Source organism: Gekko japonicus, unplaced genomic scaffold (assembly GCF_001447785.1).
Source record: "Gekko japonicus isolate JY-2015 unplaced genomic scaffold, Gekko_japonicus_V1.1 scaffold465, whole genome shotgun sequence".
NCBI lineage: Eukaryota > Metazoa > Chordata > Lepidosauria > Squamata > Gekkonidae > Gekko > Gekko japonicus.
In genome coordinates this window covers 1,069,191-1,095,691 of record NW_015159724.1, presented here as the reverse complement: position 1 = coordinate 1,095,691, position 26,501 = coordinate 1,069,191, and the positions used below count along the sequence as shown (strand labels likewise).

General features: G+C 42.6%; 1 protein-coding gene across 1 annotated transcript in view; it reads right to left on the bottom strand.

Moving 5' to 3' along the window:
• TPO (thyroid peroxidase) overlaps window positions 1-26,501 on the bottom strand; it is a gene marked incomplete at its 3' end in the record, with an annotated part of 92,662 nt that overhangs the window by 2,010 nt on the left and 64,151 nt on the right. The window contains exons 7-10 of the mRNA XM_015423094.1: window positions 8,399-8,657; window positions 7,601-7,771; window positions 4,582-4,819; window positions 2,815-3,023 (exon numbers count right to left, since the gene is read on the bottom strand). Coding sequence (XP_015278580.1) covers window positions 2,815-3,023; window positions 4,582-4,819; window positions 7,601-7,771; window positions 8,399-8,657 — 877 coding nt within the window. The remainder of the gene's footprint in view (window positions 1-2,814; window positions 3,024-4,581; window positions 4,820-7,600; window positions 7,772-8,398; window positions 8,658-26,501) is intronic.

Below are 26,501 nucleotides of genomic sequence, written 5' to 3'. Positions count from 1 at the left end.
TGACTGGTCCAAAATCACACAGCCAGCTTCCACTGCAAGATGGGGATCTGAACCTGGGTCTTGCAGACCCTACTTTGAAGCTCTAACTGCTGCACCTCAGCACCTCATAGGGTGGCTGCTGATGAACGGTAGCAAGCAGCCGAGGCTAGGTGAGTCATGCAAATCGGGGGGACCTGGCAACCCTAGACTACTGCAAGGCCTAAAGTTGCTAACCTCCAAATGGGACCTGGAGAACCCCCCGAATTACAACTGGACTCTAGACAGCAGAGGTCTGTCTCCCTACAGGAAATGGCTGCTTTGGAGGGTGGACTCTATGTACCCCAATGAGGTCCCTGTCCTCCCCAAGCTCCACCTCCAAATCTCCAGGAGTTTCCCAACCCAGAGTTGGCAACCCTAGTTATAGCCACATTAGTTGGCAACTCTTGTGAGGCCTGGCCCCAAGGCTCCCTCCCTCCCTCCCTCAAAGGCCAGATGAGGCCTGGAATGGGCCCTTCCCCCACCCTTTTACTGACAGAACCAGTTAGAAGGGTCCCCCCCAAAAATTCCAATCTCTCACCGTTGATGCCTGAAGCAGATCCCTGCAGAGGCCATTTCAAAAGGTTTTTGGGGGAATTCAGCCATCCCTGAAGGGATGTTTTTAGTTTTTGGATTTTTCTACAAACCCAGGAAGTCTACTGACTATGTAGGAAAAGCTGTTAGGGGAGAGTGAGCCCCCTGTTGGTGGAAATAAGTATCCGCACAGAAAAAAACCCTCTGGAAAATAGAATAAGGATGCTTTTACTACCTTGGATCCATACTTTCAAGGTTTCCAAGAGGAAGCACCATTATACACTATCAAAGGCCTTTTCTATGTACAAAGATATTACTGGTACTGCTAAATTGGTCTATTTGCATAATTAATTGTTTTGCCATGTCTTTCAAATTGCAGTGAGTCAAAAAGTTTATACTCAAATAACAGAGACAAACATATTTTATAACTGCTGTTTAATACTGGAACTTTATTTAATGTTACTATGTTTTGTTCTACCTTCAAAACATCTTAGCCTTTTCTGTTTAGCAGTGAAAACACTGTCAAGTTAAATAATTCAATGTTCATTGTTTGTATAATACAGACAGTGAGCCTTGATTGGCTTGTGCTATGGGGTTGATAGCCTTGCAATTTTACTGATTAGAGTATTAGACACAGAAAATATGTTGGTCCTTGAATAAGTGTTTTGACTGAGTGAAAAAATGCAATTTTTCTAATTTGGATCTCTGCCTATATCATGAACATCTAATAGAGTGACTCTGTTCTTCAATAATTTGGGGAATAGTCTTAAAACCTTTCATGTCATCCCCCCAAATTATCTCTCCCTCAGCAAAATTGTGATGTCATTTAAATTTATCTAATTATAAACGTTATATTTTTAGATAGATTAATTTCCATTTGGTGCCACCTGATCTAGTTTTCACCATAACTTTGTTGAGTTCTTTTCCAGTGTTCGATTCCTGCCACACAACATTTGCTTTTCATTCCTAAAATTCTTTCCCCTCTTTTTGTCCTTTTTAAAAAAGTTATTATGTATTTTTATTTTTATTTTTGTCATTCCAATTAGGTAATTTAACTTCAATGGACTTAGAATGGTGCAATTCTGCTTAAGATGGCACTGTCATAAAACTACTCTGGTTAATGCACTCAATTATACTTCTAGCAGGGCTTTTTTTCTGGGGGAATGTGCCAGAATGAAGTTCTAGAACCTCTTTGACAAAAATCTTAAAAAATGTTTATAAAAGTTCATGAGTTTTCAGTATACAGACCGAAAACTTCATTTTCTTCTTGAGAGTTCTGGCACCTCTTAAAAAGAAAAGAAAAGAAAAGATAAAGAAGCCCTGCTTCTAGGCATGTAATAATGGAAGTAAAAATTGTTATCAATCTGTTTTAAATTTGCTTTCAAATTCAGTTCTTATAATTTATAAGAAAGAGTCAAAACACTTGCAATTATGTTCCAAATTTAAAACAAGCTGAATTGTGATTTTGGCCTTGTTCTCTTTTAGACAGAAAGCTCCTAGCTATACCTTTCCAGTAGCTGCTTGCCACAACATGGAGAGCCTTTCTCTGAAATGAGTTTGTATAGTTAGCTCACTGATCTCAATGAAGCATAGAATTAGTCATTGTGGAGGAAATCACCCTCTACCACACTTATCACCTAATGCATGTGTTGAATACAATGCACAGTCTCATTGAGGTGCTGAAATTTACTGAGTCCCGATATGATTCTAAAGCTGTTACCACTGATTTTAATGTTTATACTGTGTTTTAAATTGTATTTATTGTAACATGATGTTAACTGCCCTGAGCCCACTTGTGGGATGGGCAGGATATAAATACAAAAATAATATATGCCAATAAAAGGCTTGTCTGATAATGATAATACAAAAATAAAAGATAAAAAAATACATCTAACTATCCCACAATGGAATCCTAAGCAGAGCTACATCCTCCAAAGTCAATGGACTTAGAAAGATATGACTTTGCCCAGAATTTCACTATTATTATTATAATTAAGAATAAATGTTTGGTTTTATGCTGATCTAGTTTTGTACCCATCCATGGGACTAAATGCCTTTTGTCATATCTAGGTTGTGGTTTGATCAGTTAATGTGGAAATCCTTGGGAAGTGTTGAGTTTTAAAACTGCTCCTTCAGCTCTGTTCACATTCCTTTCATCTACTACAGGTAAATTTTAAAACACACACAAGATCCCCCTTAAAAAAAATACCTTCAGTATGTTTCTAGTTTCCAAATGACTAAAGAATTGTTTAATCTTTCCATTACCTTGCTGAAAGGTCTCCTGCCAAGCTTCTAAATTAATGTTGGGTATATCTTCACAACTCTGAAAATCTTCAGGAAACTTTCCAAGCATGAAAACATCAAGGGGTAATGCAGTGACATCTGTATTGTCACAGATTAGTCTGGATAAAGAATATTTTCTGAGTTCATGCCTTTGAGAATTTGTAAAAACATTACTGTTTTCCCACCAAAAGCTGCAGAGATGCAAGAAAAATAAAATTGTAAGGTATTAGAAGGCTGCTATCTGACATATAGTTGGATGTGATGAAATTAACTGATTTTAGTAGGTTTTACCAAGCATAACTGTGTTAGATTCTAGACACAAGTGTTGATTCAAAGCTGTATAATAAATATTGCACACCTTTGCACAAAATAGTTGGGTTTCTACATGTACTAAGAAATAGCTGTAATTCTTCTATGATCAGTAGTTCTTAGAAATGTGCACCCCCCCACATACACAGTAGCCCTGTTTACACGTTACAGTGAAACATTTACATCCTGTGTGTACCTGTGTATATCTGTTAGTAAGAAACATACAAAATGTGTCCACTTTAGAAATGATATCACGGACCAGTACCTGGATAAATGTGGAGTTTAAATCACACATTGAGCTGCATATGTTTTGAATGTGACATGAGTGTTACTCAATGCATGTATAAGGGGAAAAATCAAGTGTGCATTGTACACAGTTGTACATTCCTTCACTGTAGTTTGTGAACAGGGCTACTGTAAAATATGGGCATCAGTATGGAAAGGGAATATGATTTTGTATCAGAAAAAAAGATCTGTTGTTGAACCATTATTTCCCCAAGTAGGGGTTCAATCTAATTTAATGTTCTGCTTGAAGTAATTTACAGATTTCTTCTGGAAAAGAGGTTCTGTTGGGACTCAGTATTCTTAAATCAGTAGGCATTCAAGGCCTTTGTGTTTTCACAACAACAGAGTTTAGCACTTAGCAGGTGCTGCAATGCTGCTTTTATAGATGAACCTCTTCAAGGATTCCATAACATGTGATAAGATGAGCAAGAGTCCAGCAACACTTCTGGTTCAGTTTTGAATAAAAGACAGCATTAATTTAGTAAAAATCAGTATTTTCACTTCATGTATGTGCTTGAAGGGTTTAGTCTATGCATCTGTACCAGGGAGCCAGGTTGTTCAGTTCAAAGCCACCTATGACTGAAGTCTGTTGCACTAGAGATTGCACAGTGCATGTGTGTTCTCTCAGCATAGATAGCATAGATATCCCTGGAGGGTCTCTTGAGGCAGGCAGGGTCTTGGCTAATCTGCTTTGCCTGCAAAAAGATCCCAGGTTCAATCCCCAGCATCTTAACAAGGATTAGGTAGTAGGTGCTGTGAACGACCTATACCCAAAACTTTGGGAAGCCGATGCAAGTCAGAGTAGATAATATTGACCTGATGGAGGGTCTGATGCCATAGGATAACTTCATCACATGTTCAAAGGAAGATCGGATAGGTGGTGGAAGATCAAGATAATAGCTTGGCAGAGTCAATTGCAAGGATTGCATTCACAACTCCTGCACAGTTCAAACTCCCCCCCAACTAGAGGCTAAGTTCAAACTCCCCCCAACTGGCTAGGCTCCGTCTGCCCATCATATATGCCAACACCAGGTACAAGAGCAAAAGAGCAACACCTGCCAGAATCCACCTGGGCCTATTTTCTGGTCTTGCCCCGGTACCAGAATATTTGAAACCAAAGCATTACTAAGAAAGAAACAATGCAGATGTACTTACCGGTCACCATCTCTGAGTGCTTTCATTTGTTTTCCAATGATACAGGCAAATAATGGGCCTGTTCTAGCACCTGGTAAAATGTTTTCGACTATACCACCTAGCCAGACATCAATGTTGTCAGGGATGCCATATAGTTCCAGAAGTTTTTTAACAACATTCCTGTTCTCTATTGCTGTTACCAGGTCAGTTTCTGTCCTCAGTCTTGGCAAGTCACAGAATTCTCGCCATTCGTTGTAACCTATAAATATTACATTCATAGTAAAATTCAAACAGATTTTTACTAAAGGCCTTACTAAGCAAACAGTGTTAAAATGCTGGACCAAACCTGTTAGAAGAGATAACCTCGGATCTTCTCCTTAACTCTGAATGTGTGGCTCTGATTATTGTACTTAGCAGTGAGGAAAGAGGTTTTTTTTCCTGTTGCTAATATTTTAAGTTGAGACATTACATGGAAGATATATTTATCAGATTTACATCCTTCCTCTCCTCCAAAGAGCTCAGAACATTCTCTGACAATTCTTATAAATGTTTACTCAGCAGTAAGTGCCAGGAGGTGAGAGGATTTACCAGCAGCAGGGGGAGGCCTAGACTGGCATTGCAGTGATGTCATTGGTGATCTAGCAACATAACTTCTGGCACACACCAGAAGTGACATCATTGCATCACCAATGCTGTAGTATTTGGGGGGAAATGTATGTAAGAAGCTGTTTGTTACCATAGGGTTTTTGCCCAAATTCCAGAGCATTCTGTATCACCAGTTAACACAATAACATCACTTCCTGTGTGGCATGGGAAGTGACCGCAATCACCAACTAGGTGATTGCTGGCAGGGGGTAAGGCTCGGGGCAGTGGATTCCCACCCCCTCTGGCAGGAGCCTATTAGTCCTAATAGGGGCTATAGGATTCAGTGGCACTTACCCTCAAGTAAGCATTCTCTGGATTTTACACCCCCCCCCCAATACATTAGTTTGAGACTTGTGATTCAGAACATACTTGCTTGGAAATAAGTCCCATCGAATCCACTGGCACTTACTGCTACATAAGCACGCACAAGTCACTTGTCCAAGATGAGATTCATGGTGAGTGAACAAGGCATCCTGTATCTCAGGACCAACACCTTATTCACATTTCATTCTAGAGCTGAGTCTTAATTCAAACTAAACCCTACAAACAAAGGATTGGGTCTTACCAGCTATTTCTGTTGACATAAGGGAGAGGAGGAGTCTGTTTTGACTAACCCAAAGCATATGCAAAGGATCATGGGAACCATATGGACAAAAAGCTCACATGGGATGGGACTGCAGTGAGAAGATGGATCAGTTGACACCATCTCTGCTCCCTCTAAGTCCAGCAGAGAAACGTGTAGACTCCAGCAAATATGCTTGGATGAGGAGTGTTCATGCTGCACCAACATCATATTGCAAACCATTATGACACACCAGCACTGCATAAATATAATCTTCGAACTATATGGAAATATATCGGTGGCAATATTAAAGACTAAGTTTCCAGGCTGTAACTCTGAAAAGGGCTTGGATACGAAGTCTTATTTCTGCTCACACAACACCCTTTTCAATTGTAGAGGCAGTTCGCCATGGTGGACCATGTTCCTCTAGCATAAGGCACTTCCACTCATACAAAACCAATGTCTTTCAATTATCTGAAAATTGCCTAGCTCTAAAGGAATGTGGGCCACAGTAGAGGACTCCCTCCACAACGGACAAAGAGGGGCATGACTGTAAAAGGCTTAGAATTCAAGTCCTGGATACATGCCAGTTTAAGGGTGTGATCACACTAGCCGTTTGGCCCAACATAGCCACCCCTCCCCTCTGGATTAAATGGGCATGGTCACACAGCCACATCTGTCATATGTTCCCCAGGCATACTCACCCCATCGTAGAATGACTTGGAGCTGTGTCAAAAAGGCACCACATCACAAATAGTGGTTTTGGTTCCCTGCACATTCATTGTGCATGGCTGGATGTCTGAATATGGGGGGACACATGCACAATGGACTGGCAGTCTGAATCTGCAGGTCCATTTCTGCTGCTGGGGGGTTGGAGTTGTGCATATGAGTATATGCTCATGATTGCATATTTGCACGCACCCACCTGCCTTTTTCAAACAACGACCAGTCTGCATGCTCCATAGCTGAGGTGCTGCAGTAATGTGGATGCTTGTCAACAGGATGGCTGCGTGGGTAACCTGCAGCAGGGTGTGCTGTCTGAATGATATGCCCTGCAACATTTTAAACTGGTACAATTGGAGGCGGCACCATATCTCACCAAACCACCAGCGTGACCACACCCTAATTCTACCACTCAAATCAACCAATAGATCTGAACTAGGTTTCATCTGGAATCAGAGGCCCAAGGAATATGGACCATTAATGTCTGTTTTAGGATGAAATGTACTCAAGTCCTCTGGGGCTAGTGAATATTATAAACTGTGTTCCTATTATGGAGTAAGAACTGGTTTTGTGTGAGATGTAATTTGTGAAATGTTTGGAAACAAAGGAGCAGATAGAAAACTGGAGCTGAAAAGGAGAACATTTAAATAAACATTTAGAATAGTATTTCTTTCTCTTACTAGTAGCCTTAACTGAATGGGAGAAAGCCCATGAAAAAGAAAACTGGCCTGAACACATGTGCACTCTATCACAGTTACTGATTTTCTTTTAAATCTGCAATTTTGACTGCCAGTTAACTAACATCACATTCTGATACATTCAATATGACTTATTATAGTTGATATTACCTAGGAAATCTACAGCAGGTTTTCATTCCAAAGAACCCCCTCCCACTTTAAACTACAGCCAGTCTTTAGGGTTAGGGACCCTCAGAAAATAGAACGGGATTTGGAGTGAGAGCTCCAGCTGAATATTATAGATGTCTCCCTTCCTTTTTGCATGAGCAGAAGCACCCTTCTGCCTGTACAATACAGGTTTGAATCCACCTCCTTATATTGCATTCTAAGAAGTAATGAATAATTCACACAGCATATTTAAAAGGCAATAGACCTGGGAGCCCATGATCACGTCCCCGTTGTAAATCTAGTGATGCTAAATCCAGTGAACCATTATTAGACAGTACAAAGAGCTTCTTAGTTAGTTCCTCATTCAGTAGCTGATCCTGTACCTGGAGCTTTGCAGGAGTTGCCAACATTCCCCTTAGCAAGGGATCCAAACCACCTTAAACACAAAGACATAGTCATAGCAGAGGAGCCAAGAATTCACCAGATTTGAGTTAACTTATTCAATATTTTAATATAGCCTTAACTTTCTCTGATTTGTGCTCTAAAATGTTTTTTCATCAGCTTTGCATGGATGTCATCTTCATGACAAAGCCACTGAAGCTATCTGTTAAATATTGTTATCCAAAACAAAATATATTAAGTGCAATGTTTTCTGTATAGAAACACATCGGGATTCTCAAAACTAGACTATTCTATATAACATATTGTATTTTTTTTTGTATATTTGACATTTTTCTTAATTATAGTTTAAAAACAATTTAAACAGCAGGATAATGAGATCTCTGGTTATTCTTTAACAGAGCATAAGCTTTTCAATCTGTATACTTACTGCCTTCCCCACAAAAGTTGCAATTTATTTTACAAGCCAAGTTTATGCAGACATCACACATTAATGGGTAGGTAGTTGGTATCTTTTTGAAAAAGCAGCAGAAAAAAAATGTCCCAGCCCTTGTTGCACATCAACTGTTTAACAGTCTGGATGTGTATGAAATTAAATTTTTCCTGATCTTCGTAGTAGCTTTGTAATAATGTAAAAAGATTTAATCAAACTACAAAAAAGTACCTTCTTTAATGAGTCTCCAGGGTGTAAAAAAAACTTCATGCAAATGAAGGTTGGGAAGATTTGGGTCATTCTGATACTGTGCGTTGAGCCTCTTTATTACTGGATGAATTGCAGTGTGAGCAAAGCGAAAAGCTGCAGTAGAGAAGACATTGGCTACACTGGGATTTACTGTGTGATTGTAACCTTTATAGGGACCGATGTATTGATTAAAAGCATCTGGACCAATAACTCTGGGGATGTAGTCTCTTATGGTAATAATCTGAAAAAAAGAAAATCCAAATATTTTACAGACAGGATTTATATGACAGTAATACATTGCATCAAGGCAGTACAGTGCAATCCTAAACAGAGTTAGTCCAGTCTAAGCCAATTGAAACTAAGACAGGACTAAGCCTTCAAATAATTGAACTGCTCATTTGTTTGAATAAGCCAATGATTAAGACTACACTATCATTTCAGCTCTTTCTTTTTGCCTGTATTCCTCAGATTGGAGCATCTACTAACAACAAGACATATTTGGTTGGATGCAGACTAGTGTCTCGGTGGGCACAAGGACTTTCACAGAGCACAAAACCCCAGAGAAACATCCCTTGAATTCCTGTTCCTGGGGGAGGATTTTGAGGGTGAGTCTGCTGCAGGAGACAGAAAGCTGGAGAATCACACTCTGTGGGAAGACGTTCTTATGGCAACAGAAGTACTAGTCTGCATCCATTATGTTTTCAAAATACCTTGTGCAACATTGTGATCTGGGTTGTTGAGTACTTTCTGGTTGAAGACTATATACCTGTTTGGGAAGATGGGTGAAACGAACTTGTGCGGGAACTCATACACACCATTCTGCTTTCCAGCAACTATCAGATTTCTGAGATAACATTGTTGACATTAGAATTTAAGGCAAATGTGCACAACCACTAAATAAAGTGACAATTTATTTATTTATTTATTATTACATTTCTATCCTGCCCTCCCCCGTGAACGGGCTCAGGGCAGCTCACATTCAGGGGCAACAGGTGCCCAGGAATATAAAACATATAAAAACAAGATAAAACAATCCATATTACAATTAAAGTGCTCGGAACATATCAATCCTTTAGTCAAATAAAAATGGCATACTGTAGAAGTAACACTAGATCCTGATTCAACGGTATCTGGTCTCCCGCATTGCTGTGGCTCGATCTCCATACAGGGCCATCTACTGCCTCGATGTTACTGACAGTAGTGGTTGGTGGTAGTGGTGGGCGGCTCCTAGTTAAAAGTCTGGCAGAAGAGCTCCATTTTGCAGGCCCTGCGGAACTGTACAAGGTCCCGCAGGGCCCTGATCTTTTCCGGGAGCTCATTCCACCAGGTAGGAGTCACCACCGAAAAGGCCAAGGTCCTGGTTGTGGTGAGGCTGGCCTCCTTGGGGCCTGGAATCACTAGATGATGTTGTGCCCCCTACTGTAGTGCTCCCTGGGGTATGTGTGGGGAAAGGCGGTCCCTCAGGTATGTCGGATCCTGGCCATATAGGGCTTTAAAGGTAAGTACCGGCACCTTGAAATGAATTTGGTATGCTATTGGCAGCCAGTGCAACGCTTTCAGCACAGGCCGGATGTGTTCCCATCTCGGGAAACCCATCAAAAGCCTGGCCGCAGAATTCTACACTAGCTGCAGCTTCTGAATTTGCGACAAGGGCAGCCCCATGTAGAGAGCATTACAGTAGTCCAGTCTCGAGGTGACCGTCGTGTGGATCACTGTAGCCAGGTCCTCACGGCCAAGGAAGGGAACCAACTGCCGGATCAGCCGAAGATGGTAAAAGGCTGACTTAGCAGTGGCTGCCACCTAGGCCTCCATGGTTAGGGAAGGGTCCAGGAGCACTCCCAAACTCCTCACCTCTGGCACTGGCACCAGTGGTGCCCCGTAGAAGGTTGGGAGAGGGATCCCAATCCCCAGGCCTCTCCGACTCAGGCACAGGACCTCCGTCTTCAACGGGTTTAGTTTCAGACGGCTCAGCCTAAGCCAACCAGCAATGGTTATGTTATTAGCATCAATATATCCAATTCTCAACATGGTCAAAATCTGTGGATACTTAAATCTAAAGACTGGAGCCATGAACAGATGAGACAGATCTTTCTATAAACCTGAAAACTGCCCCAGGTTTGCAGAAGAATTTCCTTTAGCAAACATACTTTGAAAAGTGTTGAAGTTTGATGAAACTTGAGGATTTTTTTAAAAAAACCTTTATCTGACCGTTTTTCTACTGCCCTAGGAAATAAATGTGGCAATGGTTTAATTTCAGCAATAGTGTCCTCCTACAAGCAATAGTGATATGGTAGCTTCTCACCTTCATGGTTAATTGAGCTCACATTTCTAGGAAGAGCAGGAGCTAGAACTACAGCCAGCCTCAACTGGGCATTGAGTGGTCTCATAATGCTCATTCTTAGTCTTGTGTGAAAACAATATTGTTATGGCCTGTGCTGTTCTCTTGTGTCAAGCAAAGAAATAGCTTTCTCTTTCCAAATGTTAATAGCCTGCTTGTTGAAACCGAACAAAAAGTGTTTCTTTAATAGACACCCATGGTTCAAACTAATCATTCATTGTGGAAAATGCTTAAATTCACTCCTATCTGCAGGCTTCAAACTAAACAGAACACTTGGCGCCAATTAAATGTGATAAGCCAATAATAAGAAAATTATAAGTGATGAAACATTCTTGGCAGGGCTACATGAGGGGTGCTATTTTTCATGGTCCTGAGGTAAATTACATCACATTAAGCATCTGATAAAGGGACAGGGCCTTTTTTCTCTCCAGGGTGTTGGCAACCCTAGTTGTGAACTCTTCTGTCTACATACAACAAACATGCCACATGTGTTCATAGCATTTTGTACTCACAAGGGAACCGGACCATGAAAGCCGCCTCAAAATTTCTTACCATGGCAAAATTTTAGTGGGAATCAATACATTGTTACATGCCCTCCATGTATCTAAGCACAGAGAAACCCCAGGAAAATGCTTATAGGACGTAGGCTTTTTTTAACGGACAAAGCACAGGAGAGTTATGGTGTTGTAACAGCCCTTATTCCAACAAACCATTTGTTCTATTTAGAAATGTATGAGACAGAACTTACTGGAAGCAAGCACACTCTTTTAATGCACCCAAACTACTGTTTCGACATCATACTTCTCAAGCTTCCTGAGATTTCATTTTCTGTGAGTTCACAGCTTTACATCCTGCTCTCTTATCTCTCCAGTGAAATGTGTCAAACTGGCTCCAAATTGTTCCTAGAGGCGCCTCCTTAAACCTCTGATGGGTGTCATATTCCAAAGACCATTGTGGTGTGGTGATCAGGGTGTCTGATTAGGGTACAGATTTCAATCCAGTAGCATCTTAGCGACCAACAAGATTTTGGGGGGATAAGCTTTTGAAACTCAAAGCTCTCTTAGTCAGATACAAGTAGGAATGGAGATCCCTGAGCCCTTATTTCCCAGTCAGAAGGTGGGAAGAGTGTTACAAGGAACAGAGTCAGGATGGAGAAGTGCAACAAATAAGGGCATAAGATTCTTACGCCACTACATATGCTAATTTTCTGCCCCTAAGCATTTCTTCCCTGCTGTAATCAAGCACCTTTGCATCCTAACACCCCTCTCACTTTCTGACTGGGATATAAGCACTCAGGGATCTCTATTCCTGCTTGTACTTTATGAAGAGAGCTTTGACACCCGAAAGCTTCTGCAAAAATCTTGCTCATCTCTAAGATGCTACTGGACTGGAATCTATCTCTTCTACTGCAGACCAACATGGCTACAGTCTGAAACGGATTAGGTCCTGGGAGATCTAGGTTTGAATGCCCACTCAGCCATGAGGGCTTGCTGGGGGACCTTGGGCCAGTCACACAGACTCAGCCTAATTTATATCATATGGTTATTGTGAGGATAAAGTGGAGGAGATGATAATGATACAAGCAACTTTGGTTCCCCACTGGGGAGAAAGGCAGGGGTATAAATGATATAAATAAGATAAATAAAGGCTTGGGGTACTAAGGAAAATTAATATTCTGTGTCAAATCCCTGATTTCAGCCAGGTGATTTTAAAGGTAAAATCCATTTACCCTAAAGGCAGCCAAAACCCATAACACCACTGTAAAAATTGCTTGTTCTTGATACCATTATTAGGCCCATACCTTTGGCAGGAAATGTTTTTCCTGTATATAAAATAAGCCAGATTTCAAGATATCTTGCGCACAAAATCCATTTGATAGACTCATTTATACCTATCTACACCCAATTCATGGTCTCCTAAAATCATACAGTTTGTTATAGAAATGCTGATAAGTGTTCCTTAGCAAATGCTTTTATAATGTAATGGGCTTATTGAAGCATATAGAAAAAGCTTATAAGTAATACTGATCAAAAGAAAGGAAATGATATATTGCAATGAATAAAATGAAAACTGCATTGCAGATTTAAGATTACATTGGACTTAATAAAGCATAATGGGATGAATATGAAGTATAGAGAGCTAATAAAATACATGATAGGTTTGATATAATATGCAATAAACTGAACAGACAAATACTCTATACACTTTGATATAGTGCATATTGAAAATTCTGGCAGGGATGAAATAGTTTCATCAGATAATGTGCTTCATTATATTGGGGGGGGGGGGGTTTAACCAAAAAGGCAAGTTCCTACAAACTACAAAAGGTGCAGTCCTCTCCAACCTGCTAGTAGAGGCCAGCTTGGCTTCCTTGGCTCATTACTTTTGGCTTTCAGTTATGCTCTTTGTAAATTAACCATGCTCACAGCAAAGCACCTATCTGAAATATGATAGATTATAAAGAAACTGAACATTTGATTTTTAAGGTTCAGTTTTCTTACACAGTGCCTGCCAAATCATTAGATTTGCTGGAAGTAAGATGCTGTTTGAGCTCATTTTGCTGAGAGCAATCAAACACCTTGGCTCAGGTGACTGCTACCATTCACCTTGGCTTGTATGATCCTCTTATTTTTGATGCATTCCCAGCTTATTCAGAGTGCCATAACTCAAACTTTTGATACCTAGTTCATCCAGTTGTTCACATAAACCTTCCCCAGGAATGCATATATATACATACAAATACTGTTTAGGAGACAAATGGATGTTATTTCTGGCCTAACCCTGTGGAAAATGATGAATAAATATCTGCATTATTTTTTTTATTAGATCATTAAGAGTTCTGCTGTCCTTACTAGGCCTTGGAGCAATTTGACACCTGGCTTCTCCCTTACCACCTTGAAAACATGTCTGGTTAACATTTACATACCTTGACTTGATTTTAATCACTATCTAGATATTGATGCTGATTTTGTGTCCATATACAGGCTATCCTTTAGGCAAATGCCATATTGCTCTACCCAAAAACCTACAGGTGGGCAAAGCTGGTGAAACCGAGGGGGAGGGGTCAGGGCTTGTAGATTTCATTAAGGCTTGTAGATTTCATTAACCAGCATTCATAGTTATTCTGGCTGTAGTAATATTGTTAGCAAGGAGTACTTTAACTACTGCGTTTCAGCCAACTTCCTTGAAATAACAGCAATGCATGACCATGCCACTTCTCATTGTGCTTATGCGGATGCTAATCATTGATAGTCTATAAGGGCCTGGTGGTGGCAGAAAGTGCCATCAAGTCATAGATTTCAAAGCAAGAGACTTTCAGAGGTGCTTTGCCATTGCCTGCCTCCATGCAGAGTGACCCTGGAATTCCTTGGTAGTGTCCCATCTAATTACTAGCCAGGGCCAACCCTGCTTAGCTTCTGTGATCTGTCAAGATCAGGCTAGCCTGGGCCATGCAGGTTAGGCCTTAAAGCACAATAACTGGTGCAGAACATATGGGCTGGGCTGGGTTCTATTCTGGGTTCTATGAGAGCCAGTTTGGTGTAGTGGTTAAGTGTGCAGACTCTAATCTGGGAGAACCGGGTTTGATTCCCCACTCCTCCACTTGCACCTGCTGATGTGACCTTGGGTCAGTCACAAGCTCTGGCACAGCTGTCCTTGAAAAAGAGCAGCTTGTGTCAGAGTTCTCTCAGCCCCACCCACCTCACAGGGTGTCTGTTGTGGGGAGGGGAAAGGAGAGGAGTTAGTAAGCCGCTCTGAAATTCCAAGTGAAGGGCGGGGTATAAATCCAATCTCTTCTTCTTCTTCTTCTTCTTTTCTGTGCTAGTGGTATGTACCAGAGGAAGAGAGTTTTTCCTACCTCCCTTTTTCATCGAGTAACAATGCTGAGGATTGGGGAGCCCCTATGGGTAAAAAGCCATGCAACATGGATGGCTGTACCGAGGAGGAGAAACCTAATGAAATTGCACCTCTCTGCATCTTCTATAAGAGGAACCTTGGAAGAGATGCTGGCAAGACAGACCAGAGATTGTTTAATATTGGCTTTGTGCCCAAATTGTTAAACCCCCTGGGCCCGTTCTGGGGAGGGTGAGATATAAATCGAACAAAAATAAATAAATAAATAAATACATACATACATACAGATTTAAGACTTCATATTGTCTCCATATGCAAGAAGCAATACCAAATGCATTTCAGCACCTGGCCTTCCTCAGTGGTATAAGTCAAGCTGAGAACTCCATTAATTTAACAATAACATACAGAAAATTGACCATACACAGAATGGACCTAAAATGCAGGGAAAAGTTCAAAGTTTATTTAAGTTTAATAGCCCATTGGCCATACACCATTTAAAAAAATTAAGAGTTTAAAAAAACAGTAAAACAAAAATTTGCCACATCCACAATGCGATTTTGGCAGAGGCTGCTCAGAACTAGTCTTAAACTTGCTTAATCTTCCAAGGTAGAGTCAGACTGACCGCCCAACATCAGATAAAGCTGGGTGTCATCCGCATAATGGTGACATCCCAGTCCATGCCTCCTGGCAATCTGGGCAAGGGGGCACATATAAATGTTAAATAGCATCGGGGAGAGAATGGACCCTTGAGGCACTCCACATACTAGTGGGTGCCTTCAGAACGTCTACTCCCCAATAGCCACCCTTTGTCCGTGACCTTGGAGAAAGGAGACAAGCCATTGCATGACAAGCCCCTAAATTCCCATGTCAGCGAGGCGGTGGGCGAGTAGCTGGTGGTCAACCATGTCAAATGCCACCAACAGGTCTAACAACAGCAGCACCACCATCCCGCCCTGATCCAGGTGCCTCTGGAGGTCATCTGTGAGGGCGACCAGTGCTGTCTCCATCTCATGGCCTGGGCGGAAGCCGGACTGGAAAGGATCTAGCATGGAAGCGTCATCCATAAAGCTCTGCAACGGTATCGCCACCACCCTCTGAATTAATTTGCCCAGATAAGGCAAATTGGAAACCGGCCGATAATTAGCCAATTCGGCCGGATCCAGAGATGATTTTTAAGGAAAGGATGGACAATCACTTCCTTGAGAGCCTCCGGGAACAGCCCCTGAGAGAGGAACTTGTTGATAATATCCCTGAGAGCACCTCGAAACCCCTCGCGGCCAGCTTTAATTAGCCAGGAGGGGCACGGGTCAAGGCTGCATGTGGTTGGGTGTCGGTTCAGATCAATCTGTCAACTTCCTCTAGGCTGAGTGGACTGAAATAATCCAGAATGGGACCAGAAGACATGCTTGGAGCCTCGAGTTTGCTAACTGTCTTAACTGTGGCAGGGAGGTTGCGGCGAAGCAACAAGACTTTATCTGCAAAATAGTCGGAAAAGCCTCACGGCCAATATCCAATTCTTTAGTGTTTTGTCTGCCCTGTGGCAGAACCATTAAGGACTGAATCGTTCTATACAATTGTGCCGAGCATGAGCTAGCAGACACAATCGTGGCTGCATATAACTCCCTCTTCACAGCTTTGACTGCCGCCTTATAGGATCTCATAAACGTCCTTTAAGATGCTCTTGTTGCTTCATCACGAGCACGCCACCACTGTCTCTCTAGCCATCTAAGCCTTCGCTTCATCAGCCTTAGCTCCTGGGTATACCAAGGAGCCAGCCTAGTGCGCAGGTGCAGAGGGCGCCTGGGAGCGATCTCATCGATGGCTGTTGAGAGTCAGCCTTGCCAGTCCTTGACTAGCTCATCTAATGAGCCGCATAGGAGCCTAAAGAGCCATCTGAAGCCACATTGGGTCCATTTGGCTCTGCGGGCGAGCTAAAATATGCTCGCCACCCAAGCAGGGATGGGGTGACACATTCACTTGGGACCTACATGTCCCAAGGTCATGTAGTGCTTCACAAGTTGAGCTGGCAATCTTTACTGTCTGATGCAACTTCTGTGTTCAGATATTCTTACTTTAACCAGTTGCATTGTCATTCTCACATATAACAAATTACATGGGCACTGTATACAATAAATGACCCCTCTATAGTTACAATGAACAAAAGAGCTAATAGAGTAACTTCTGGTCTTTGAAGAATTTTGGAATACATTGGTTTTAAGGCAAAGGCCGCAAACAGAACAATTGCCACATGGAAAATAGCCTTTTGGACTGTGCCCAACCCCTGTCAGGGGATCTGAAGCATGATTTGGTCTAGAACCCACTTATTTGTCTTTTTGGCAGTCCACAGTATCCATAAAACTCTCCTCCAAAACCAATTCACAAGGATTCTACTTTCTTCCTGTCAGCTTTCTTCATTATCCTGCTTTCACACCCATAAACAGTAATGGGGAATATTATGGCATGAATTAACTTGCTCTTGGTCACCAGCAACACATCCTTAAACTCAAGGACCTTTTCTGACTCCTTCATGGCTGCCCTTCCCAGTCTCATTCTCCTTCTGATTTCTTGGTTGCAGCATCCCTTTTGGTTGATAATAGAGCCAAGAAAAAGAAAATCTTGTCAGCCTTGAAGTTGTGTAATTCCCCAGCAGTCAGTATTTTTGTTTTCCTGATATTCACCTCTAATCCTGCTTTGAAGTTTTCTGCTTGAACCTTCATCAGTAGTTGCTTCAAGTCATTTCAAGTCTTCATGATTTTCTGCCAGTAATGTGGTGTCATCTGCCAATATCAACATAAATTTGCAATAGGATTCCTAGTGCCTCTTCCTCTTCTGAATCCAGATCGAACATCTGGCATTTCTCATTCCATATATAGTAACAATCTTTGTTGTAAGATTTTGAGCATCACTGTACTTGTGTGAAAAATTAATGCAATGGTAAAATAGTTGATACAGTCTTTGATGTCTCCTTTTTGGAACAGGAATATAAATTGAGTGTTTCCAGTCAGTGAGCCACTGTTTTGTTTTGTTTTCCATATTTGTTGACACAACTTTGTTAAGAATTTGATGGACTCTGTTACTGTTGCTTGAAATAACTCTAGTGATATCCCATCTACTCCTGGTGATTTCTTTCTCCCAATTGCTGTCAGTGCAGCTTTCACTTCACTTTCTAAAATGTAGGATCTTTTTCAAAAGGATCTGTCATCCTTTCATCTCTTCTGTATAGTTCTTCAGTGTATGGTTCCCATTTTTTTTTGTTATTGTGGCCAGTTAATATATTTCCATGTTCATCTTTCAGCATGCCTTTAATTTTCCCTTTGTTCTCTTGGATCTTGTGGAACAGATTTCTTGTTCTTTCTTTCTTGTTGTTCTCTTCTATTTCTTAACATTGGTTATTATAATAGTTCTCTATGTGCGAGTCACTGGAACACTGCATTTAGGCTTTTGATTCTGTTTCTCTCACCTTTTACTCTTGCTTCTTAAGAATTCTTAGCAATTTTTAAGAGTTTCATCAGTCATCCATTGAGGCTTTTCATTTGTTTTTGGCTACAGGAATAGTCTTTGTGCATAAATCCTTGAAAATATCTCTGGTTTTAACCCATAGGCCTTCTGGTTCACATTCACTTGAACTTAGCAATACAGATCTGTTCTTTATATGGTCTTTAAACTCCTCAGGAATGTTGCTTCGATTGTATTTTGGCACTATGAATGCTTTGGTATTTTTCTTCAGCTTTCTTCTAGTTTTCAATATTAACAATTTACAGTCTGTACCCCAACTGGCTCCTGGTCTTATTTTAGCAGAGAGAATAGAGCTTCTCCATCTTCTGCTTCAAATTGTGTAATCTATTTGATTTCTATATTGGCTCTCTGGTTATGTCCACATATGCAATGGTCTGTTTGGTTGCCTGAAACATGTGTTTGCAATGAACCAATTGTTGTCTTCACATAATTCTATGAGTCATTCTCCTGCTTCATTTCATGCTCCTAACCCAAACTTCCCAACAATAATCCTTCTCCCACCAAAATCCAGCAACCTCCAATCCTGTCAGTTGGCCAGCAGTTAAAATGCCAAACTCCTCCCCCCCCTTCAACATTTCAATCCACAATTTGAAAGGGACTGGCTAAGGATGCCGGAGGGCAGAACTGGAAACTGTCTTCACAACCCAAACTGGCAGAAATCTTTCTGTCAGCAGATATTTTGCTGGGATCCAAGCCCCTGAATTCTTTATTTTGAGATGGTTGCATTATCTCTATTTTTCACAAGATTGTTCTAAGTGAAAGTGCAGTCAGGAGCAACAACTAACATAGCTGAAGCTATGCTTGCTAACATTATTTTACTAGAAGAAAAATTACATTTTGCTAGAAGAAAATATATATTGCATACCTTTTCTCCTCCCGAAAGCACCCGAGTGTTGTTTAAAACTTTTGCTTTAAAGCTTTTCTATTTTTAGCTTCCTGGGATGTCCCTCCCCCCATGTAACAGTTACTCGGAAAGACTTTTTATAGTCTAAATGCTTAGACAGCCTCAGCTGTAGAGGCTGATGATGATTTAGCTCTAATATTTTATACTAGAAGTAGCAGGAGCTGCATATAGAGATGGAATATGTGTCCCTGAACTGACTTCATCCACTTCAACTCATTTCTAATATGCCACAGGCTGATCTCATTAATCTGTGGTACTCAGATAGATGATGAGTGGCCCAGAGTCATACACAGAAAATGCCTTTTGGAAGCTGTTTTGTCTAAAGGGCATGAAGTGTCTGATTCCAAGCCACTAACATCTGAGTGCCCAGAATCCTTGTGTGCCTGGTTTTCAGATTTGTTCTCTGCTAACTAGTGCCAAAAACCATTCTGAACCTTCTGAGGCAATTATTATAAAGCAAACAGCACATTTAAGACATAGGAACTTGCACGGTGGATAAGCTATAAGGAAGATTTATGTTCAGGCTGGTTAAAAGATTTTTATTAAGATTAAATGATGTGTGCATTCTTTTCATATCCTGGATAGGAATTTCAAATAAAAATGTACACAGCTTCATAAAGGACAAAACTCACATCTTCTGGCATTGAGCTGTCAATGATGGAAAGATGCTTTTCACTATATATGTGATTTCCATTAATGGGCATATTCCCCTTCACAAAGGTGAGTACATTATAGTGGCCAAAATATCTGCTTCAGGGAGAAAAATGTTGGCCTATCGTGCAAGAAAATGATAAGAACATCCTGCAGGGACAGAAGAGGGGACAACTAGTTAGCATAGTGAGATTAGGGACTTCCTACTATTTTCAAATAGTCTCCTTCCTGTCTCCTGATTGGCTCAGTTAGGGTATTCCTGCTCAGAACTGTTTGTTACTGACTCCCTCCCAGCTACTTAGACTGTTAGACTTCTCTTTCTCTCTCCTCTTTCATACAAAGTTTATTCTCTTCTTAATACACTGACTTTATTCTTTAAAAAGTTTGTGCTCCACTTTACTGCACAAATAAAACATATGACACAAGCCTCACTTTTAAAATTTGAAGGCTGTTTGTGGATGCAGGAATAGCCACTTGGTTTTGAATGCCTTGACCAGAAGAGTCAGGTCACAGGCTGAAGTCTGATTTGATTTAGAATTTACTCAATCCAGATTTTCTTGTTAAACTTGGCAGTAGGGGTGTATGCTGAGGAAAAAAATGTTATAACTTCGGATCCAGGCTTGGGTGGGGGATTATTACTGTGATTGCTTATTTTTGTTTAGGACATTTACCAATTTAGAATTCAAATTCATGTGGTTCCAGAGTCTGGGACCATTATTTTCAACAGGGAATGTATAGGAGGACCTGGAGCAGCTGTTCTCCCCTGTAATCTAAATACCCCCCCTCAAGTTTCAAGTGAATTTGACCAGAGTAGGATCAATTTATAGACACTCATAGTAGATGCCTGTCAGAACAGATTTAGTTCTCACCAGTCACCACTGTTTCCTAAAATGGCAGTCAAGCAGCAACCTAGCTTTAACCAGCCACAGCATTTAAAAAGAACCCCACCTGTTTGCATTTTCCTATTCTTACAGTAACTGACAGACAATACAATTTTTACCTTTCCACTGAAAACTCTGCCATCTATCCTTGTTGTGGCCTGCTTGTTTCACTTCACAAAGTAAAAATGGCTTCCTTTGTAAAAAAACCCACCCATCTCTGTCTGTCAGACTACCATTATACGGATGTACTAAAAGGAATGACAAGAGTGCCTATTGGGAATAATGGGAGCAGCCTGAAGGCCCATTGGATATAACGGTAGCCAAGAATGCCAATTGACTTGAATGGGCTTCACACAAAAATTGCAAGGAAAATGTGGAATAGATTAAGAGAAACCTGCTGTGGACCTGGAATGACAGCCCCCAAAGTGCAATGACAGTCGCTGGGATTAGAATGACAGTCCGTGGGCCCAGATAAAATGCTCTGTGACTGAAATGACAGCCCATGGGACTTAGGGCTGTCATTCCAGTCCCAGGGACTGTCCTTCCACTCTGGGGGCTGTCATTATTGGCCGGGAGTACTGATTCTACCTCAGGGGCCATTATTCCCCTCTGGGGGCTGTCATTCCAGGTCCCGGGCAGATTTTTCATAATCCATTCCACAATTTCATTGCAACTTTTATGTGCCGTATTACAATGGAACCTATGCAAGTCCATTGGTATTCCTGGCTCCTGTTATATTCAATGGATCTTCAGTAGGGATGGGCATGAACCAGCTCATGAACTAAATTTCATGATGAATTTTGGGTGGTTCATGAACTGAAGTTCATGCCAACTAGCATAAACTTTCCATGAACTTTCAAATTGCCTTCCCTTCACTTGTGGAGGTGTGCTGCAGCTGTGACATGACTCAGGAAGGGGAGACATTTTAATAGCCCCCTCACTCTCTGGAGTCATGTCAAAGCTGCCACATGACTCTGGGTGGCTTGGTTTTGCAAAAGCCATTTAAAGGGAACTTTTCTTTTAAATGGCTTTTGCAAAGCCAAGCCGTACATGAGGAACCTGGAAGGTGGGTGAACTCATGCCACTTCAGCAAGTGAAGCTGAGCCTGAATAAAAGCCGAATGATATCGGCTTTTATTTGGGCTCAGCTAGATCAGCAGCCAAATCAGATTAGAAAATCTGATTCGGATTAATAAATACCCCCAAAATACCAATAAGGTAATTTTACGTTATTTATTTGGCTTGGTATATACTGAGCACATGCCCCTAGTAGGCAGAGTGGGGAAAACTGAGTGTATTGAGCCCTACTGGAATTCTTCACATACAGATGTCATACAAGTAGATTGTAGCTGCAATCCTAATGACACTTTCCTGGGACTAAACTCCAGGGTGTTATTTCTGAGTAGACCTAATTAGAATTCCTCTCAGCATCCTATATATCCCAATGTTATGTTCTGTTTTCAGTCTTTTTCAAAAGAATTCCCCTTTTTATGATTTGCAGCACAATCCTAAGAAGAATTATGTCCTTTAAAGTAACTGAAGTCAGTGGACTTAGAAGACTGAAATTCTGCTTGGGATTGTACTGTACAAGCCTTATAGGTTCATACCTCATAATTCTCTAAATGTCTTTTAAAGGAGTGTAGTTACTTGTGTATAGAATGCACTACCCACACATGGCAAAGTGAAACTAGAAGTGGAAGTGATTTCACAATAAAACAAATATGGCAGCTGAATGAAAAGGAGAAAGTGTCAGGAAAGTAACAGAAGACTGTTCCTTGTGAAAGCAAAAGTCTTCTTCACTTATGTATGTGGGATGGGGGGTGTCTCTGAATTCTGACAGTTCCCTCTTCCACCAACTGCAGTTCCTCATGGTGTATCTTATGCAACTGGCTGACCGAGTTTTAATAATAAACTCCCTGTCTCCGTCCCCTCACAATCAGCACTCAATCTCAATTTTATTCTATATTATTATTTTGTTATTTTTATCCTTATTATTACTGTTCTTGTATCAAAATAAACTTTGAACTGAACTGATGTATCTTATGCAATGATACCATGAGGGTCAGACTTTAGTACAGAAATCTAAACACATGAAGCTGCCTTGCACAAAGTCAGATCATTGGTTAATCCATGTCAGTACTGTCCATTCAGACTAGCAGCAGTTCTTCAGGGTCTCAGGTAGGGGCTACAACCCACTAACTATCTCATCTTTGTAATAGGATATGCCAGTGACTGAACCTGGAACCTTCTCCATTCAAACCATGTGCTCTACCACTGAGCCACAGTTCCTCCTCTAAATTCTGAAAGGTACAAGCTCCCCAATACCTCTGGCGGGTGTCATGGCAGGACTTAAACCGGCTTCCTCTGGGTTACAGGCAGGCAGGAATTTCCTGTGCACTGAGGGCAGTATCAATCTGGGGCCCTGGCTAATAGGCTTAGTACAGGGGAGCCAAAGTTCAGCTGTAGCCAGCACTGGGGAGCAATAGAGTCCTCTGTTTTTTGCCCCATCATTGCATGCGCGCACACACACCCCATCACCGCCACTACGTGCTGCACAGGGAGCCTCACTACATGTATTCTGTGTGATAAGGCAGTGAGATGTTGGGCCAGTGCCCAAAACAAAATCTTCCTGGGCTGTACTGAGCAACACCAAGGACAGCAGTACATCTTGAACTGAAGCAGAGAGGAAGTGAGTCCAGCAAGAGCGGCCAGGATTCAAGGGCCTATTGTTTATGCGTGTGTGTGTGATGGGGAATCCATGCAGCTGTTTCCATGTGCCACTATAACAGAGCAGGAGTAATTTCACATGGGAGGAATTTTCTGTATCTTTGTTGTATCTGGTGTGACTTCATATCCATTTACTTTGGCAATGGAGATTCTACACAGAGTGTATAATTAGCACATTGCCCTTATTTTCTCTGTGATTCCCCCCCCCACCACAGGTGAGCATCTGTTCTGTACCTACTCTCTGGTCATGCTGTTGGGAAGAAGGAGGAGGAGGAGGATACCTGCTGGGATCATATATCAGGATTAAGTTACAGTAGTGAAATTAGTTAGTTAGTTTAGTTAAGTCTTCCCACCCTTCATCGTTACTTAGTTAGTCAATAGAGTAGTTTAATCTTGCCGGGGGTGGGAGGTGCAAGAAGGGAGGTTGGGGTGGGTTAGGGTTTATTACTGTTTAATGTTCAGAAACTATCTATTGTAACTGGGAAATTTGATTAGTTAGTATTGAGTGAAGTGGTTGGTTACCATCTGCTGGGCGATGCGCGGGAGGCTCTGGAGATGGGTGACACAACATCGGCAGGATAATTGTCCAGCGGTGGCTGAGACCAACAAGTGAAGGCCACCAGTGGGCAGTGATTGGCCAGGGAATACCAGTGCTCCTGGAGAGGGGAAAGTATTGCAGTGGGACTAGGCAGTATGGGAAGGGAAGGGAACAGAGACGCAGAAGGGCTTGGTCCCCTTCCAGCCTATGTCCCATCCCGAAGGTGGGAGGCAGTGGGGCCAGGATATCTGACCCCTCTCCGACATTGGTGTTGTGCAATGCCAGGTCCATAAATAACAAGACCGCAGTCCTGCATGACTTATTGTCAGAGCAGGATACAGACCTGGCATGCATGACTGAGACCTGGGTGCGAGATGGGAAGACAGTAGCTCTCTCCCAGTTGGCTCCACCTGGGTTCTCGGTCCTCCACCAATCTCGGACTAAGGGGCAGGGGGGGGAGTGGCATTGTTCATGTGGGAGATTTACTCCTTCAGAGTGCTTCCGCCACTGAAGCTCATGGGCATAGAGTGTGCCGGCCTTGTGTGGGAAGCCAAGGAGGGTTTGGCTATCTGGCTGGTGTACCATCTGTCCAATGCACCGGCAAATAGCCTGCCATCCCTGCTGGAGGTTGTATCAGGCTGGGCATTGGAGCACCCTAGACTGTTAGTCTTGGGTGACTTCAATGTCCATGCCGATGATGCGACCTCCAAGCAGGCAATGGACCTGGTGTCATCCATGGTGGCATTGGGACTCTCACAATTTGTTACTGCCTCCACTCATCGAGCTGGGCACATGCTCGATCTGATCTTCGCAGCGGGGGTTACAGTAGACTGGATTGTGGCTATGGCCATACCATGGTTGGACCAGCATGTTCTGAAGGCCCATGTGAACGTGCCACCCCAACGTCGGCCGGTCTCAAATTTGCCCTATTTGGGCAAATTACTTGAGAGAGCAGTGGCGATTCAGTTGCAGAGCTTTATGGATGACACTTCCATGCTTGACCCTTTCCAGTCTGGCTTCTGTCCAGGTCATGGGATGGAGATGGCACTGGTCACCCTCACAGATGACCTCCGGAGGCATCTGGATTGAGGCGGCATGGCGGTACTGTTGCTGTTGGACCTGGTGGCGGCATTCGACATGGTCGACCATCAGTTACTGATCTACCACCTTGCCAATGCTGCGATTCAGGGGCTTGCCTTGCAATGGCTTGTCTCCTACCTACAAGGTTGGGGACAGAGGGTGGTGCTTGGGAAGCAGACGTCCCAGAGGTACCCTCTAGTGTGTGGGGTCCCCCAAGGGGCGGTGACCAAATGTTAGGGAATTGGACACTGGCTGTGACGCCTTTGAGAGCTACTTTGCAGATAAAGTCCTGTCGCTCCACCGTGACCTCCCCACCACAGTTGAGACAGTAAGTGAACTCGAGGCTCCATGCACGTCTTCTAGTCAGGTTATGGATTATTTCAGTCCGCTCAGCCTGGAAGAAGTTGACAAACTGCTTTTAACTGTACGCCCTACCACGTGCTGCCTTGACCCGTGCCCATCATGGCTAATTAAGCTGGTCGTGATGGGTTTTGAGATGCCCTAAGGGAGATTATCAAGAAGTCCCTCTCAGAGGGACAGTTCCCTAGGGCACTCAAGGAAGCTGTGGTTCGTCCCCTCCTAAAAAAGCCATCTCTGGATCTGGCCGAATTGGCTAATTACTGGCTAGTCTCCAATTTGCCTTGTTTGGGCAAAATAATTGAGAAAGTTGTGACAATTCAGCTACAGAGCTTTTTAATGACACTTCCATTCTAGATCCTTTCTAGTCCGGTTTCCGCCCAGGCCACGAGACGGAGATGGCACTGTTTGCCCTCACGGATGACCTCTGGAGGCATCTGGATCAGGGTGGATTGGCAGTGATATTGCTGTTGGACCTGTTGGTGGCATTCGACACAGTCAACCATTAGTTACTGATCCACTGCCTCACTGACACTGGAGTCCAGGGGCCTGCCTTACAATGGCTGGCTTCTTTCCTTCAGGGTCAGGGACAAAGGGTGGTGCTAAGGGAGCAGTTATCCCAAAGGCACCCACTGATTTGTGGAGTACCTCAAGGGGCGGTGCTGTCCCCAATGTTATTTAACATCTACATGCGCCCCCTTGCCCAGATTGCCCAGAGGCATGGGCTGGGATGTCACCAGTATGGGGATGACACCCAGCTCTATCTGTTGTTGGGTGGCCAGTCTAACTTCAAACTGGAAGATCTGGACCAGGCATTGCAAGCCATGGCTGGTTGGCTCAGACTGATCCAACTGTAACTGAATCTGATGAAGACGGAGGTCCTGTGCCTGAGCCAGGGTGGCCCAAGGGTAGGGATCCTACTTTCAACCAGGGCTTTTTTTTGTAGAAAAAGCCCAGCAGGAACTCATTAGCATAATAGGCCACACTTAACAGCTGAAACTCATTAGCATATTATGCCACACCCCTGACAGCACATCTTATTAGCATATTAGGCCACACCCCCGTGCCTTCCCTTGGCTTGCCTGGGTGCAAGAGTAAGCCCCCTCGGGAAGGGAAGGCACTTTAAACTGCCTTCCCTTGGCTTGCCCAGGCACCCGTGGCTGCGGGGAGCCCAGGCAAGCTGGCCCTTGGACAGGCCGGGGAGGCATTTAAATGCCTCCCCGATCCTTCCAGACCCCCCCC